Source organism: Pipistrellus hanaki (assembly GCF_964339955.1).
Source record: "Pipistrellus hanaki genome assembly, chromosome: 1".
Taxonomy (NCBI): domain Eukaryota; kingdom Metazoa; phylum Chordata; class Mammalia; order Chiroptera; family Vespertilionidae; genus Pipistrellus; species Pipistrellus hanaki.
Window position 1 is genome coordinate 95,804,726 of NC_140503.1, and position 16,575 is coordinate 95,821,300.

General features: G+C 40.9%; 1 protein-coding gene across 1 annotated transcript in view; it reads left to right on the forward strand.

The window, feature by feature from the left end:
- Positions 1-16,575, forward strand: part of CCNY (cyclin Y) — a 145,838-nt gene that overhangs the window by 71,262 nt on the left and 58,001 nt on the right. The window contains exon 3 of the mRNA XM_084877104.1: positions 14,777-14,811. Coding sequence (XP_084733230.1) covers positions 14,777-14,811 — 35 coding nt within the window. The remainder of the gene's footprint in view (positions 1-14,776; positions 14,812-16,575) is intronic.

The following is a 16,575-nucleotide window of genomic DNA, read 5'->3' on the forward strand; positions in this document are numbered from 1 at the left end:
CAGTTCGTGAGGAACCCATGTATCGAGTTTTTGAACATAGCCAAGTTGTTTTAAGTGATTTTCAATGCATGTATGTGATACATGAAGCTTCTCTGCAATCTCACGTGTTGTACTGTGACAGTCTGAATTGATTATTGCTTTGATTAGGGCGTCATCAACTTCAACTGGACGACCAGAGCGTTTTTCATCTTTGAGTGAAAAATCACCAGAACGAAATTTGGCAAACCAATTTTGACACTGCCGTTCTTTTAAGGCTTCGTCACCATAAACAGCACATAACTTTTTATGAGCTTGCGATGCGTTTTTCCCTTTGGGAAAATAAAAAAGCAAAATATGACGAAAATGTTCCTTTTGATTTTCCATTTTTCAATGAACCCCAAACGAAAACTACAAAACAGATCAAAAAACTTTTTTTACTGATTAACAGCTGAATAGCCAACTATCAAATAACAAAATGTGTTTTACATTTGTACTACGTCTGCAAACCTAAAAATTCAACTGAAGCCATATATGTGTGAAACCCGCAATTACTTAGCTGCCGACCCAATATATTAATTTTCTATCCTGCTACTTTGCCAAATTCATTTATTAGGTCTATTAGTGTTTTGGTGGAGTTTTTACAGTTTTCTGTGTACAGCATTATGTCATCTGTAAATAATGACAGTTTTACTTCTTTCTTTCCAATTTGGATGCCTGTTTTCCCCCTTCTTTTTGTCTGATCACTATGGCTGGGACTTCCAGTAATGTGTTGAAAAGAGTGGTGAAAGCAGATATCCTTGTCTTGTTCCTGATCTTAAGGGCAATACTTTTATTTTTGCCTATTGAGTATGATGTTTTCATATGTGACCTTCATTATGTTGAGGTATGATCTCTCTATTTCCACTTTGCTGTGTGTTTTTATCATAAACTACAGGCCTGGTGCATGAAATTTATGTATGGGCTTTATCTCCAGCCCCCACACGCTGCAATGGCCATGGTCAGAGGCCTCTGCCGCCCCTGCCTCAGCTCCTGCCTGCTGGGCTTTGTCTGGAAGGAAGGACGTCTGGTCTAATTAGCATATTATCCTTTTATTATTATAGATGGGTGTTGTCTTTATCTGGTTTTGTGATTAGGGGAATGCTGGCTTCATCTGATGAGCTTGGAAGTATTCCTTCCTCTTGAATTTTTTTTGAATAGTCTGAGGAGGATAGGTTTTAGTTCTTCCTTGAATGTTTGGTAAAACTCCCCTGTGAAGCCTTCTGGCCCAGGGCTTTTGTTTGCTGGAAGCTTTTTTTCCTCCATAGTTGTCAGCCTATTGAGATTTTCATATTCTTTCTGATTGAGTTTTGGAAGGTTGTATTTTCCTAGGAATATGTCTATTTCCTCTAGGTTGTCTAGCTTGTTGGAATGGTGCTGTTTATAGTATTTTTAAACAATCCTTTCTATTTCTGTGGAGTCTGTTGTTATTTCACCTCTTTCATTTCTGAATTTGTTTATCTGGGTCCTCTCTCTGCTTTCTTGTGAGCCTGGCTGGAGGTTCATCAATCTTGTTTATCCTTTTAATGAACCAACTCTTGGTCTCATTGATTTTTTTTTTTTTTTTTTTTTTGTCACTATGTCATTTATTATTTCCTTCCTTCTGCTTATATTGTGCTTTTCTTGTTGCTCTATTTCTAATTCTTTGAGTTGTAGACCTAGATGATTTATTACCATTTTTCCTTGTTTTTTTAGATAGGCCTGTAAATTTCACTCTCAAGACTCCTTTCACTGTGTTCCATATATTTTGGATTGTTGTGTTTTTATTCATTTTCAGGTTGTTTTTAATTATCCTCTTTGATCTCTTTGGGTAACCCAAATTGTTGTTTAATAGCATGTTATTTAGCTTCCAAGTGTTTGAGAAGATGCTTTATATGAATTCAGTCTTCTTCAATCTTTTCCTGTTTCTCAATATGTGGTCTGTCTCTCAAAATGTCCCATGTGCACTTGAGAAGAACGTATATTCTGTGGCTTTGGGGTGAAATGTTCTGAAAATGTCAATTAATTCCATCTGATCTAGTAAGTCATTTAGGATTGCTGTTTCTTTGTTGTTTTTTTGTCTAGAGGATTTACCCAGTGATGTCAGTAGGGTATTAAAGTTCCCTACTATGATTGTATTGTTGTTGATCTCTACTTTGATATCTTCCAGGAGTTTATTTATGTATAATATTTGGGTGCTCTTGTGTTTGGTGCACATATGTTTATCAGGGTTATATCATCTTGTATCAATCTCTTTAGTATTATGAAGTGACTTTCCTTTTCTCTTGTATTGCCTTCACTCTGAGGTCTCTTTTGTTAGATATAATTATTGCCATCTCAGCTTTTTTTGTTGTTTTCCATTTCTATTTATATGGAAGATATTTTTCTATCCCTTCACTTTCAGTCTTTCTGAGTCCCTTGTTTTGAAGTGGGTCTCATGTCGATAGCATATATATATGGCTCATGTTTTCTTATCCATTCAGCCATTGGATGTCTTTTTGTTGGAGCATTTAATGCATTTACGTTTAAAGTTATTATTGATAGGTATTTGTACTCATTTTATTTTTATTTATTTTTTTTTTTGGCTGTATACCTTCTTCCCCTTTTATTTCTTTTTACTCCACTCCCTTTAGCATTTCTTGCATTGCTGGCTTGGTAGTGATAAACTCCCAACCCCCCCCCCCCCCCCCCCCCCCTTGTCTGTGAAACTCCTTATTTCCCCTTCAATTTTGAATAATAGCCTTGCTTGATAGAGTATCCTTGGATTCATTCCCTTGCTTTGCATCACTTTGTGTACTTCTTTCCATTCCTTTTTGGCCTTATGTGATTCTGTTGGTAAATTATTTGATAACCTAATGGGAGATCCCTTGTACATAACTTGCTGTCTCTCTCTCGCACTCTTTAAGATTCTCTCTTTGTCCTGTCGGTTTGCCTATGAAATTACGACATGTCTTGGTGTGGGTCTTTTCGGGTTCATCTTTTTTGGTCTTCTCTGTGCTTGTGTGACATTTTTCTTACATCAGGGAAGCTTTCTGACATTATTTCTTCAAATAGGTTTTCTTACCCTTGTTCCTCTTCCTATCCTATTATTCATATATTGCTACATGTTGCCCCAAAACTCTCTCTTCTTCTCCAATGCAGTTCAGTTTGTGTCTGTTTTGCTTCCCTGTCTTCTAATTCGGTCCTCTGCTTCTCCTAGTCTACTATTGAAACTTTCCATTGTTTTTTTTGTTGTTGTTGTTGCACTGTATCACTGATTATTTCTTCCTTATTCTTATATAAGTTGTTGATTTTCTCATCCATTTGTTTATGAATTCTTTTTCTGATCTATTGCACGCCTCCATTTCTTTTAGCTCCTTTTTTGTAATTCCTCCTTTCCTTTCTTTTGGGGGGTTGTGTTTCATTGTCTCTCCAATTTAGCTTTCACTGAAGGATCTAGGTGTCAAGCTGTTCAGGGGCTGCACCTCCGCTGGCAGCAGCTCCTTCGGTGGTGTCTGCTCCTGAGATGATCATGGCAGCAGCTGTTCTTTTGGTGGGTACTGCTTGCATGGTTGCCGTAGGAGTGGTGGCTCCTGTGGCTAGTGGAGGTGGGCTGCTTGCACAGCTGCTGCTCCTCGGATGGGGGCGGACTCCTCGTGTGACTTCTCCTTGGATGGGGGCAGGCTGCTCACAGAGCTGCTTCACATACTCAGGTGAGCTGCTCACTTGGCTGCTGCACCGTAGATTGGGACAGGCTGCTTGTGAGGTTGCTGCTCTTTGTATGGGGGCGAGCTGCGGGTGGCTTTTGCTCCTCGGATGCCAGCAGAGCTGCTGCTTCTAAGAGGGGGCTGGCTGCACAGGGCTCCTACTCTTGGGTGAGTTGTGCAGGGCTGCTGCTATTCGGACAGGGCCAGGCTATGTGAGGCTGCTGCTCTTTAGACAGGTACAGACTGCTCACATGGCTGCTGCTCCTTGGATGGGGGTGGTCTGCTCATGCAGTTGCTGCTCACATAATCACAGTGCCTTGGGCTAAAGCGTTGGCTGGCCAGAGGGGAACATGCTTTGGAACTCACAGGAGTCTGTGGCAGGGGTGGCTGGAGTCTTGGTGACTGTGGGACTGCAGCTGAGTCAGCAGGTCCCTGGTGGGGATGGCAGTAGAGTCATGGGTGGTGTCTGATGGCACCCTGGGTGGAGATGAGGTGGGGCTCCAAATCACAGCAGTTCTTCCCTTCAAGAAGGTGCACCTCTGCTGTAGAGCCGATTTTCCTGGGACTGTTTGCAATGGTAGCAGAGGTTGCCTGGCTAGGCAAGCCCAGTCTGCCTGCCCCTGAAGGTCCTGTGGGATCTAATTATCTCTCTCTCATGTCCTCACACCCACCCCACACATGTTCACACACTCCCTTTTGCTCTCTCCTTCACTGTCTCACTCTTCCTGCCTCTGTAGTTTGGTCTGGAGTGTTATTGACCTGTTCGTGGATGGAGTTTTCTCCCCAAGTTTCTGGTTATGTGGCTTGCTCTCTATATCATATGGACCCAATGGGGCAAAATGCAACTTGACAAGACGCAACACCAAGGGAACAAAACACGAATATATTCACGATACCTATAATCCCAATATAAATGACCACTAGAGAAAATAGAATTAGGGGAGAGAAAAGAGAGCACCAATGATATCAAGGAGAGAAAAGAATGGTAAGAGAGAAAAGAGAAAGGAAAAAGAATATATGTATATGGAGAGAAAACACCATAGAACAAACAGGTAAACCAAAAAATACAAACACCAAATACCCAGAAAAGGTGGGAATAGAATCTGTAGAGACTGAGCTTATATACAGAAAGCAGGGTTGCAGAATTGGATGAATCTGAGGAGGACCTCAGTTCTGTATAGAGGAAGTAGAAGGAGGATAAATGGATAAGAGAAAGAGAAAGAAGTAAAAAAAAATGTTTTAAATTCATTAATAAAATTGGAAAAAAATAAAAATAGAATTATGAAAAAATGTGAAAAGAAGTAAAAAATAAGAAACAAAAGAAGAAAATAAAGTAAAAAGAAAAAAGACAGCAAAAATAATCTATATAATAAAAACATAATATGCTAATTAGACCAGACAGTCGAATGACCTTCTGGATGTCATTCCAGACATCCTTCCAGATGAAGTCGAGGTGGCGAGGCCCGAGGCAGAGGTGGTTAAGGGGGATCAGGCAGGTAGGCGAGCAGTTAGGGGCAATCAGATAGGCAAGAGAGTGGTTAGGGGACATCAAGCAGGCAGGTTGGTGAGTGGTTAGGAGCCAGCGGTCCTGGGTTGCAAGAGGGATGTCCAGTGGTCCCAGATTGCGCAAGGGTGCATGCTGGGTTTAGGGACTCTCCCGCTGTCCTCATTCATGAATTTCATGCACTGGGCCTCTAAAATAAAAATGAAAAAGTGAAGTTTCATTTGTTTCTGCCGAGTTTTAATGCCCCATGGTTGTTGGTTTAAGATCCCATTGTTCTGTATTGTCTGCCACTCCTTAGTTTCCTGTTAGGTTGTTTGTTGAAGCTCCAAGGATCCAATGCTCCTCTGTTTGTATCTATCTCCACAGCTTTGACTGCCAGCAGGTGGGATTAATCTTCCTACTTAGCCTGTCTGCCCGCTTTCAATCTTAATTTCTCAAGCAGCTGTTTCTGACCAAACTATAGTTTGGGAGGTTGCTGGGACTGAACAGCCTCTTTTTAGGCCAGTCCCTGTGGGTTCTCAGGGATTATTCAAGGTTGTTTTTTTTTTTTTGTTAATTTTTTGTAACACTCAGGGTGTAATCTGAGTGTGGCTGTATTGGTTGCCGGGAGATTGCAGGGAAGGGCTATCTCTACAAGAGAAAATGGCTGTCTAGGTCCAGCACATCAGGTATGATTCAGTGCCAGACTTGCAGCCACCTCTCATTGACCCTCTCCTCTCCCAGCCTCTCCCTAGAAAGTCCACATCTTCACCTGCAACTCAACCACAGGTGAGTGTTTGTATTGAAAGAGCCTATGAACTGGGTTTAGCGAATAAAAGCAAAGACCAAAAAGAGGGGAAAGAGCTGTGCCACTGTGAGTCCCTCTCCCCTCAGCATGGCGAGGTTTGGGCAGTTGTTCAGGCTGCCCCCTCTGGGCTCAGCCTCTCGTGGCTATAGGCTTAGATCTCGAATCCCCTGCCACCAGCAGTCCTGTGGACTTCCTTTCCAAGGTCATATGTTACGCCTGTCTTAAAGGCCGAGGCCTTGGTGCTATGCGGCTTTCTTTCTTCTCTGGGCTTAGAGGTCTCACACTTCTCCCCAGCCCAGACCCTGATTTTACCTCTGCCCTTCCCAGCTGGGAATTGTCTCACCAGCTGTGTCTATTTTGCCAATTCAGTGGATGCTATTCGATTTAGTTGCTCCTTCTATCTGCTCCAGGACAAGGCTCAGGACACATCTGCCTATTCTGCCGCCATTTGTCTTCAACACACTCTTCTTTAATAGTTGGACATTGCATATTAATTTTTCATCTTGAAATTGTATTTCCATGCCATTTTCCATAGAATTTTATCATGATGTAATATATTTTGATTTTTTTGATGTCCTTTATCACACTGTCATACTTCTTTTCTATGAAAATATGGATCCTCTTTATTTTTCATATCTTTAAATGTTAAAAATAAGTTCTAGACTTAGATATCATTATTTTTATTAACTCACAATTGATCAAAACAATACAGGCAAATTAAACTTGAATGAGTAATTAAATGGAATAGTGAAATGAATTTTAGAAAAACATTTTATACTGACATGCTTCTATGGATGAATATTACATATTACTGGAATGAGCACTGGTCATCATCAGATTCTTTATTTTTGTAGATACAAGTACTGAGGGACTTTGTTTCTATCCAGAAATAGAAGGAAACAGAAGGAATTTTGGTATAGTAATGTCATTAAATTCTTTCTTTTTCATCTGATTTATATGTCAAGAAATCTCATTGGATTTGTCATCTAAAGTAATTTCTAAAACCAGGTATATTTCAACCTTGTTCTCCTTCAGTTTTGTTGACAGTAACAAATTGGGATCCACTTGATTTCAAGAGTTTCTCATGCAGTTATAGTAGCATCTCACTTTTGCAGGTTCTATAAAATAAACCAAAAGACTCTACCAGACACACAAATAATGTTTAATTACATCTGCTACCTTTTTCATTTGGTGGTACCTGGTTTAACCTATTCACAGAGGAGCTGTTGTAAAATGAATCTGTGATTCATTTCAGAACACCGTCATTGATTGCTTTGACCCAGTTGCAATCTGCATTACCCCTCTATGGAAGCCATGGTCTTCATCATTCTGTTAGAATCATTGCATGTCTTTTCTGCATTTACATCTATACGCCATGTACAGTGACTAACCCATAAAAGGAACGCAAATATATGTTGAATGAAGGATCCCCACTTATGCTTTTCTTCTGAACTAAGGTTTTTAGCTTTTCTTTTGATTTAAATATGTTTTTGTCAAAATGTTGCATGTCCTTAACAGGACCTTGTTAGCAAAACTAGGCAAGATTGTCAAATCAGACTTATTTTTTGTCAGAAAAGGTGTCATTTCATCTTTTTCAATTCATGTAACATGTTAATACACATGCCTGTGAACACCATCCTGGTAAGTAGCCATCAGCCTTCTGTGCTTTTTGGCTCTGCCTGTTCTCCTGTGCTCTCCATGCTCTATTCCCCTGTGCTCTCCATGCTCTATTCCTCTATTCCCTTGTAATGTGTGTCTTTGAAGAGAGTCTAGCCATAGGAGTCATAGTCCTAATGGAATTTGTCACCACTGTGTGGCACCTGCAGATGCAAGCCACAAGTCCTCCCTAATCCCCTAGTACAGTGGTCGGCAAACTCATTAGTCAACCAAGCCAAATATCAACAGTATGATTGAAATTTCTTTTGAGAGCCAAATTTTTTAAACTTAACCTTCTTCTAACGCCGCTTCTTCAAAATAGACTCACACAGACCATGGTATTTTGTGGAAGAGCCACACTCAAGGGGCCAAAGAGCCACATGTGGCTCACGCGCGACCACTGTCCTACTAGGACTGTCCACAGGAAAGGGCAGACTCCAGGCTGTGTTGGAATAAAGACCTATGATATCAGAAGCATATTGACCTCAGGCAATAGGATCATCTTGTGCACACAATACGTGTTCAGTGTCTGCTCTTGTTACCTGTGAGATAGGTACTTTGGTCACTCAGTGCTAATACTTGGTACTCACTCTTCTGAGCCATCCTATCTCAGGACCTTTGGCAAGAGGATGTCACCCCCATTTCGGCACTATAAGCAAGTGTTCCCCAGCATATTTCCCTCTGCCTGGTACACACCCCATCTAACAATCCCACAAGACCGCTCAGTATTGTTATGCCCAAATCAAAAGTCATCATCTTTCCTTTTCTGCCTGCTTCCTCTCTACATCACCTCTTTTGTGAAGGATAAACCTTCTGTCAATCTGGGTCCCCAACTAGCAACCTAGGAATCCTATGGTAAGTGTCTTTTATCTCAAATGTCTCCTAAATGCCTGGTATTTCTTCCTTCCTCCTTTAGCACCATGATCACAGCTCCTCTCCCTCTCTTGATTTATGACCACCGCTCTTTCCCAGCCTTCCTGCCTCCATCTCCTCTCTCACTTTTTTCTATATGTAAGAAGGAGCATTTTCTGGATGTAAGAAGGAGCATTCTGAAAAGCAGGTCCATTTGGACCCCTCCCTGCTCAAACAGCCCTTCATTGGTTCTTGGTCTCGCAGGAAAAAGGAAACTGGCACATGCAGTCTTTTTTCTTCTGCCTTTTCTGCCTTTCCTGCCAATCCTCCTTTACCTCTTACTGTGCGTCCCCCAGTTCTGTGCTGCTCTGGTCCCTCTGTTTTGTGGCACTGCAGCTGACTCGGCAGCCTCTGTCCACAATACCATGTCAGCCCAAAGTCAGTCTCTTTAGGAGGTGTTCCCTGACTTCCCCACTTTTTGTCTATTCTCTAGACATGTTTCCTCAACTGTAACATCTCTGAAGTCAGAACAAGTGGTGGCTTGTTCAGAGTTTATTGGCAGCACTTTTATTCCTTTTTTAATGGCAGATATAATGAAGGTATGTCATAAAATCAGTGGCATTAAATTTGATGTGAAGGAAGTGGAGTGTAAGAGAATTTCAGGGCAGTCCTGTAAAGAAAGTAAGTGTGAAAACTTGAAGTTCATGGGGAAATAATATCTGTCACTTTCCCCATAAGCCTCACTGTTGCATTTGTTTAATATATAAATTGCAATACTTTAAGAAAAGGTTTGTTTCATTTCAAAGATTTCCTTATTCATTGCAGCTTATGGAAGATAACCTTCTGCAAATGATAGAAGATTGTGTATGTGTTGGGACAGGCAGTTGGTTTGGGGACTCAGGAGATATTCCAGAAGGAAATTTGTCATAGGGACACATATGATAAGCCTCTCAGATACTGTGTAGGTTTGATTTTTCAAAGGCCTTTTTAGGGGTGGCATTACAAAATAATACAGGAAGGTAGTACTGATTTCAGATAAGATTTGGCAGGTTCAGTTGCCCTGAGGGAATAAAGGAGTGTGTGGTGTTCATTTGTATAAACATAGAGTGTCTATAAGTGTTCTACAATAGATTCTGATATCTTGTCCTTACATGTTTTGTAATAGTCTTAGTGAACTTTTGTTTTCTATTATTCTCATTGGAACCAGTTGGGGTTCATGGAAGTGGTCTGATTCTTTTCTTAGAGTAGTGGTCGGTAAACCGAGGCTCATGAGCCATTTGCAGCTCTTTGGCCCCTTGGGTGTGGCTCTTCCACAAAATACCACTTGTGGGCTTGCATGTATAGTGCTATCAAAACTATGTGGCCCATGCACAGAAGTCGGTTTTTGGCCTTGCCGAGTCTATTTTGAAGAAGTGGTTCTAATGCTGAGCCACACCCAAGGGGCCAAAGAGCCACATGTGGCTCACAAGCTGCAGTTTGCCGACCACTGCCTTAGAAGTTATCCTTGTACAAGAATAGCATACACTTTCACAACATTCTTACTTGTTCCTGTATTGTGATTTTATTTTTGTTTGTTTTAATACTTTCTTGTTAAAACGTTTAGTCAAAACACTGATGATTCTATATTTTAATCCTCTCAATTTTTAGTAATTCTTTTTTTTTGAATAAATCTTTATTGCTCAGATTATTACAGTTGTTTCTCCCCCCCCCCCCATAGCTCCCTTCCACCTGGTTCCCCCCCCCTCCTCTGCCCTTACCTCCTCTCCTCCCCCCCCCCCCGCCATTGTCCTCATCCATAGATTATACGATTTTAACCCAGTCTCTTTCTGCACCCCTACACCCCTTTCCCCCTGATAATTATCAATCCCCACTCCCTTTCTTTGCCCCTGATTATATTCACCAGTTTATTCTGTTTTTCAGATTTTTAATTCACTTGATCTTCTTCCTCTTCTTAAATAATACCTTTCAGCATTTCATATAATACTGGTTTGGTGGTGATGAACTCCTTTAACTTTTTCTTTTCTGTGAAGCTCTTTATCTGCCCTTCAATTCTGAATGATAACTTTGCTGGATACTGTAATCTTGGTTGTAGGTTCTCGCTTATTCATCACTTTGAATATTTCTTGCCACTCCCTCTGGCCTGCATAGTTTCTGTTGAGAAATCATCTGATAGTCATATGGGTGCTCCCTTTATAGGTTACCAACTGCTTTTCTCTTGCTGCTTGTAAGATCCTCTTTTTGTCTTTTGCTCTTGGCATTTTAATTATGATGTGTCTTGGAATGTTCCTTTTTGGATTCCTCTTATTTGGGGTTCTGTACGCTTCCTATACTTGTAAGTCTATTTCTTTCACCAGGTGAGGGAAGTTTTCTGATATTATTTCTTCAAGTATATTTCAGTATTTTGCACTCTCTCTTCTTCTGGCACCCCCATAATTCTAATGTTGGTACACTTGAAGTTGTCCCAAAGGCTCCTTACACTATCTTCAATTTTCTGGATTCTCTTTTCTTCTTGCTTCTCCAGAGGAGTGTCTTTTGGCTCTTTGACCTGATTCTTGTGTTCCTCCATTCTGCTGTTGGATCTCTGCATAATATTTTCCAATTTAGTCAGTTTATGTTTAATTTTTAGTTGGGTCTCATGACATTTATCGGCCTTTTCTAGGATATTCTTGAATAACCTTAAAACCGTGGTTTTGAACTCTATATCCTCCATCTCTTTCGTTTGAGATCTATTTCCTTGTCTTGGCATTTTCGCTGCTTCCAAGAGTTGGCTTTGTGTATTTGGTGTCCTATATGGCCTAGTGGGTCAGCCTCCTCAGTTACCTGAGGTAGACATTCTTGGTGCTCCCCTTTGTGGACTGCGTGTACAGCCTTGTTGTAGCTAAGTCTTTATTGTTGAGATCCCTGGGAGGAATTGACCTTAAGGCCAGTTGGGGTTCATGGAAGTGGTTGGATGTGGGTATCAGCTGTGTCTACTCTGGGATACCTTCTGTATTGGAGACAGTCTTATAGGATCAGACTTGCAAAATTTTAGAAGCCTCTGTGCTCAGCTTGTATAGGGCGGAGTCTCAGGGCTGAGCTGACAGTATTGGCTTCCCATCAGCCCTGCCCTTGTGCGCTCGCCTGAGTTTCCACCTGACCACCCTGATTCCCCGTGCAAGTGCGTGGGTACCACAGGGGCTCGCCCGGAATTGGGTTGGGTCTCTGTAGTCTGGAGCTTCTGACTCCTTCCATTATGGAGAGGCCTCGGCAACCTCTGCGGTCAGACCTCTACTCTTACTCCGGACTAGACCCTGCTCGCTGCGGCTCCCAGCTCCCCCGTCTCCCAGTCTCCGAGTCTCTGGGTGCCTTTCTCTACAGTCCGGATTCCACCCGTATGAGCCTGGGTCCATGGGGTTTCAGCCAGGGTTGGGGTTCAGTACAGTCGGAAGGGTTCAGTGCAATCGTTAATTCCTCCCCTCCCACCAGCCAGCCAGGCATTCGGCCGCACTTCCTCTCTGCGCGCCAGCGTCTCCCTACCTCCGTGCTCTGCGGCTCTTAATCCGATCCGTGAGTTTCTCTCCTTTCTAGCTGTAGATTTCCCACTCCGCCAGCTTTCCTGTGTTTTTGGATGAAGTCTGTTCTGATTTTAGTTGTTGTTTTTTAAATTGTTGGGTGAGGCGGCAGCTTAGGTGCTTACCTAGGCCGCCATCTTGGTTCCTCTCTCTAGTAATTCTTAATCTTTTTAGTAATACTCATATAAGAAGCTCTAATATTTCTTGAGGCATGGATATCTTTGGAGGTGATTCCCATAATTGGGAGACTCTAGAGCTGAAACCAGATACAAAATGGGTACGGTCACCTGTCACTACTTGAGCCAAATTAAGCAGAGACAAGGTTGAATCACGTATGAGTGCTTATTCTAATAATGCCATCAGTATGGGAGAGTAGCAGGTCATCCTGAAAATTCTGCTTGAACATCTCTTGCTAGCCAGCTGATTATATATGGGTAAGGAAGAAGGGCTACCTGCAAGGAGTAAGCGGGCAGAATAAGGGCGGCAAGGTCTGTGGTCCCTGTGTCCCCTCCCAGGATCCTGTAGTCCAATAACAAGGTAGTTAATTTTCTATGATGTGAAAACCCAGCTCTGCCCATTCCTGGGACAGGATAATAGTGAGCATTTCAGAGGCAAACTCCCAGAGGGGGTCAGGGTCCAGGCTCAGCAACCAAATCAAAGCATTTCCTTGGTTTGTTCTCAAAATGTATTCTCTTTTCTGAATAATGGACCCAACCAGGCTCCAAGGCGTCTCTTATTTTTTTATAACCCTGTCTTTCTTCTTGCAGCACATCCTCCAGTTTCCCAGGGTCTGTAAGAAAGCCCCTTATTTATAGTTAGTAAGGTGAAGTGAATAATCTTTAAACAATTGTGGTTCTATTCCTATTACTTACCCTTCCCCCTAACAAAGCCTCTGCACGAACCTATTGTTGGGTACCCAGCAAGGGCTAAGTGTCGCCTATGGAATTTGCTGCCTGTGTAGAAAGTTTTCTCAGATCTTTATAGCCAATGAGAAATCATGTCATCATACCTACATGTGGTAGAGCAAGCCTGACTAGATGCATAATAATTTAGTATTGAAATAATGTAAGGGAAACATGCACATGTACACACGCATGCACAGATACACATGCATGCACATGCAGACCAAGTTTATAGTATCAGGAAGGAAGTTAAAACTTAGTGCTTTTTGTAGCTCCCCATATTTCTTTTGTTATGGTTCACCTGTGGATATTTATTTCAAGTAAGTCAAAAGTGATCATGCATTCTCCACGTTGTGCCCAGCAGATGTAGTCTGCAGTTGTTATCTGGGCACTCCCAGTGTGCTGGTTTAGCCTCAAGTATAATCAGGTGCCCCATACTCTGTGTATGTCCAGAGCCTGTGAGTGAGTTCATCTAATGGCCTGCAGGCATTTGCTCTCAAGAGTACCCTCAGGCTGGTTTATCATTTTAGCGAGGATAGGACTTCAATTAAACACAAACTAGCAACAATTCACAGGGATGGAAACTAGTGTATCTGCATTTGGGAGGTGTGCTTAGGTGGTGAAGGAAGGGCAGAGGCTCCTCAGATAGTAAACTGGATTTGTACTTAGAGCACTTTTTGTATTATTTATTTATTTACTTATTTATTTATTCCTTTTTATTGAATTTACTGAGGGTGACACTGGTTAACAAAATTATACAGGTTTCAGGTGCACATCATTTGTGCATTCGTCACCCCAAGTTAAGTCTGCATCTATCACCATTTATCCTCCATATACCCTTCTTGACCTCCCTCCACTGCCTTCCCACCCCCCACCTTTTACCCTGGCAATCATCACCGCACTGTTATCATTGTCAGTGAGTTTTTCCTTTTTCTTTTTTGCTTAAGCCCTCTACCCTCCCAACCCAACAGCTGTGTCCAAGGTGACATTCTTGATTCCTAGAGGCTCAGGATTTCATCTCTTTGAAGGAAACCTTTCTGTCTTCTACAACGACCTACTCGATAAATATGTTGATTGATTAGTATATACCCTTAAAACTAGGTATTCAGGAAAGAAAATGCAAAGTTAAATGATAAAAAGGTCATGAAAAAGCTTCTTAGGGTTCCTTGTCATCCATGTACATTTCAGGCTGAGGACCTCTGTTTTGATAAACACTATGGTCTCCATCTCTGAGATAGGACAGTATTTTGTATTGTGATATTATCATCAGCCTTCATGAAGGAGAGGGTGTTGAAAGCCTCCTAGACAGAAACCTGGCTTTATTCCTCAGGACCTATTAGGGAGAGGAATTGTTTCCATGCTAATAATGCTTCTAGCATATTTTGTCATGTATCTTAATGCTGTGATGGTTATTACTATTTATATTTGAACCTATACTATGGACCTTTGTGTGTCTGCACCTTGCAGGTCTGCTCATGTTAGAAATCAGTAGTCCTATTAGTTGTTAATTATATTAAATTAATGGATGTGTACAAGTTTTATAAGATTTGCTAATTGATATTTTATTTAGTTAATTACATTATAATTGATATTTTATTCTGTTAATTACACCTACATTTACTTTGTTCGCATACCATAATTTAAGTGGGTATATATTTTGCTTTGTTAACCAGGTTCAGATCTCTGTTGTGCAGGTCACATATTCTTATATTTGGTAATGGAGCAACTGGATATGTTGGTTGGTGGAAGGATGGGATCATGACACAGAGGGCTAGTCCTTGGTGACCTGTAAGGGGTTGGCATACAGTCATGTAACATTTTTGTTGCATCTTTTGTTTTCACAGTGAGAGAAAAACGCAAGAGTCTCTTCATTAACCATGTAAGTGAAATTGTGCCTGTGTCCTTCAGAATGACTGTATAGTCAAGAGAGCTTAAATAACTGTGTCTGGGATGGGTGAAAAGGTTTCATGCATTTTGTTAATACTTGGGAGAATGTGAAGAAAATGGCAGTGTCCTTATGGTTTGCAATTGGACAAACATGGCTGGTATTTATCCAATGTCTCAAATGTTTTTCCAGAAGCCACAGACCGATGTTATTTATGGGAAGATATGTGAATAATACCACAGCAAACACCACATGGGCCCAAATGAAAGCTACTTCTTTTGAATTTCTGATCCTTTTTTTCTTCTATCCCTACCCCAGATTACTCTTTCTTTGTAACTCAGTTTCATTTGAATAAACACATAATTGTTTTCTATGAGGCTGTATTTTTCTATAACTTACCTTCTCCTAATTATTGTTTATTAAGTTCAATAGTGCCTGAATGTTCTTTTTATTCTCAAAGAATGATACACTTGACAATACTTTAATTTTAAAGAGTTTTAAAAGCTTTAGCTCTAGACTTTTGGCCATTCTGAGCGGTATATTCCTCCCCTTCTTCCAGGCATAAAGCTTTTCATTAAGATCATTTATCCTTCTTTCTTGAGCTGCATGTATGGCTGGCTGGCTCCATGTGCACTCCCCTTCTCCTCCACTCGCACCCACCATGGTGCTCCAGCTTGCACTCCTGTGAAGTGTGGAGGGTGGAGTTCAGGAACGTTATAGCCATCCCTTTCTGTCCCTCTAAATACGTGCCTCTCTTTAGAAAAAACTCTATGGGGTATGGAATGATGAAGGAGGTAAATTACCAAAATAAGTATGCTATAAATTCTCATACTGAAAACCAAGAATGAGTATTTGACCTTACAAGGGTATGTCTAAGGATTTCTAGACAATCTGCATTTAAGTATTTATAGATCTTGAAGTACTTGGCATTGAAGCTATGTGTTAGAAAGTCTTAAAGCCGTAATATTATCTTCCCTGCCCTTTGAAAATGTAGACAAAATACCATTGCAAAGAAATTAATAAGCTAATTATTAATTTATTAATTAAACTAACTTAATTATTACTTTAACATGCAAACTAATTATAACACCATATAAAGATGTCAATGTTATTGCCCATTAGAATATAGATAAATTCTATTTAATTCTCCAAGTTCTGTATCAGAGCTGATGAAAGTCTTTCTGGTATTTTGAGTATGGATATAGTTTTTCATAAATAATGAAGACCAGAATTCCCAGGATGGAGTGTATTCTGTTTTGCTTCACTTGAGAATCCTGCTTTAGAGCGCTTATTTCTGCCTACTATGTTTGAAAGGGCGAGGAGCAGATTTCTGGTAAAATGGTATCTTTTCTGTTTATACCCTTCACTTGGTCAGTCAGAGAAGTCAATGAATGTAGTAAGCTTGATCCAGGAACTGAAATGTAAAAAACTTTTTTTATTTTTTATTTCATGAGAGAAAGGGAGGAAGGAAGGGAATGCAGGGTGTAGCTGGGGAAGACAGGGAGAGGGAGAGGAAGAGAGACATCAATTTGTTGTTCCATTTATTTATGCATTCATTTATTGATTCTTTTTTTTTTAAATATATATTTATTGATTTTTTTTTTTTACAGAGAGGAAGAGAGAGGGATAGAGAGCTAGAAACATTGTTAAGAGAGAAACATCGACCAGCTGCCTCCTGCATAACCCCCTACTGGGGATGTTCCCACAACCAATGTACATGCCCTTGACCGGAATCGAATCTGGGACCTTTCAGTCCGC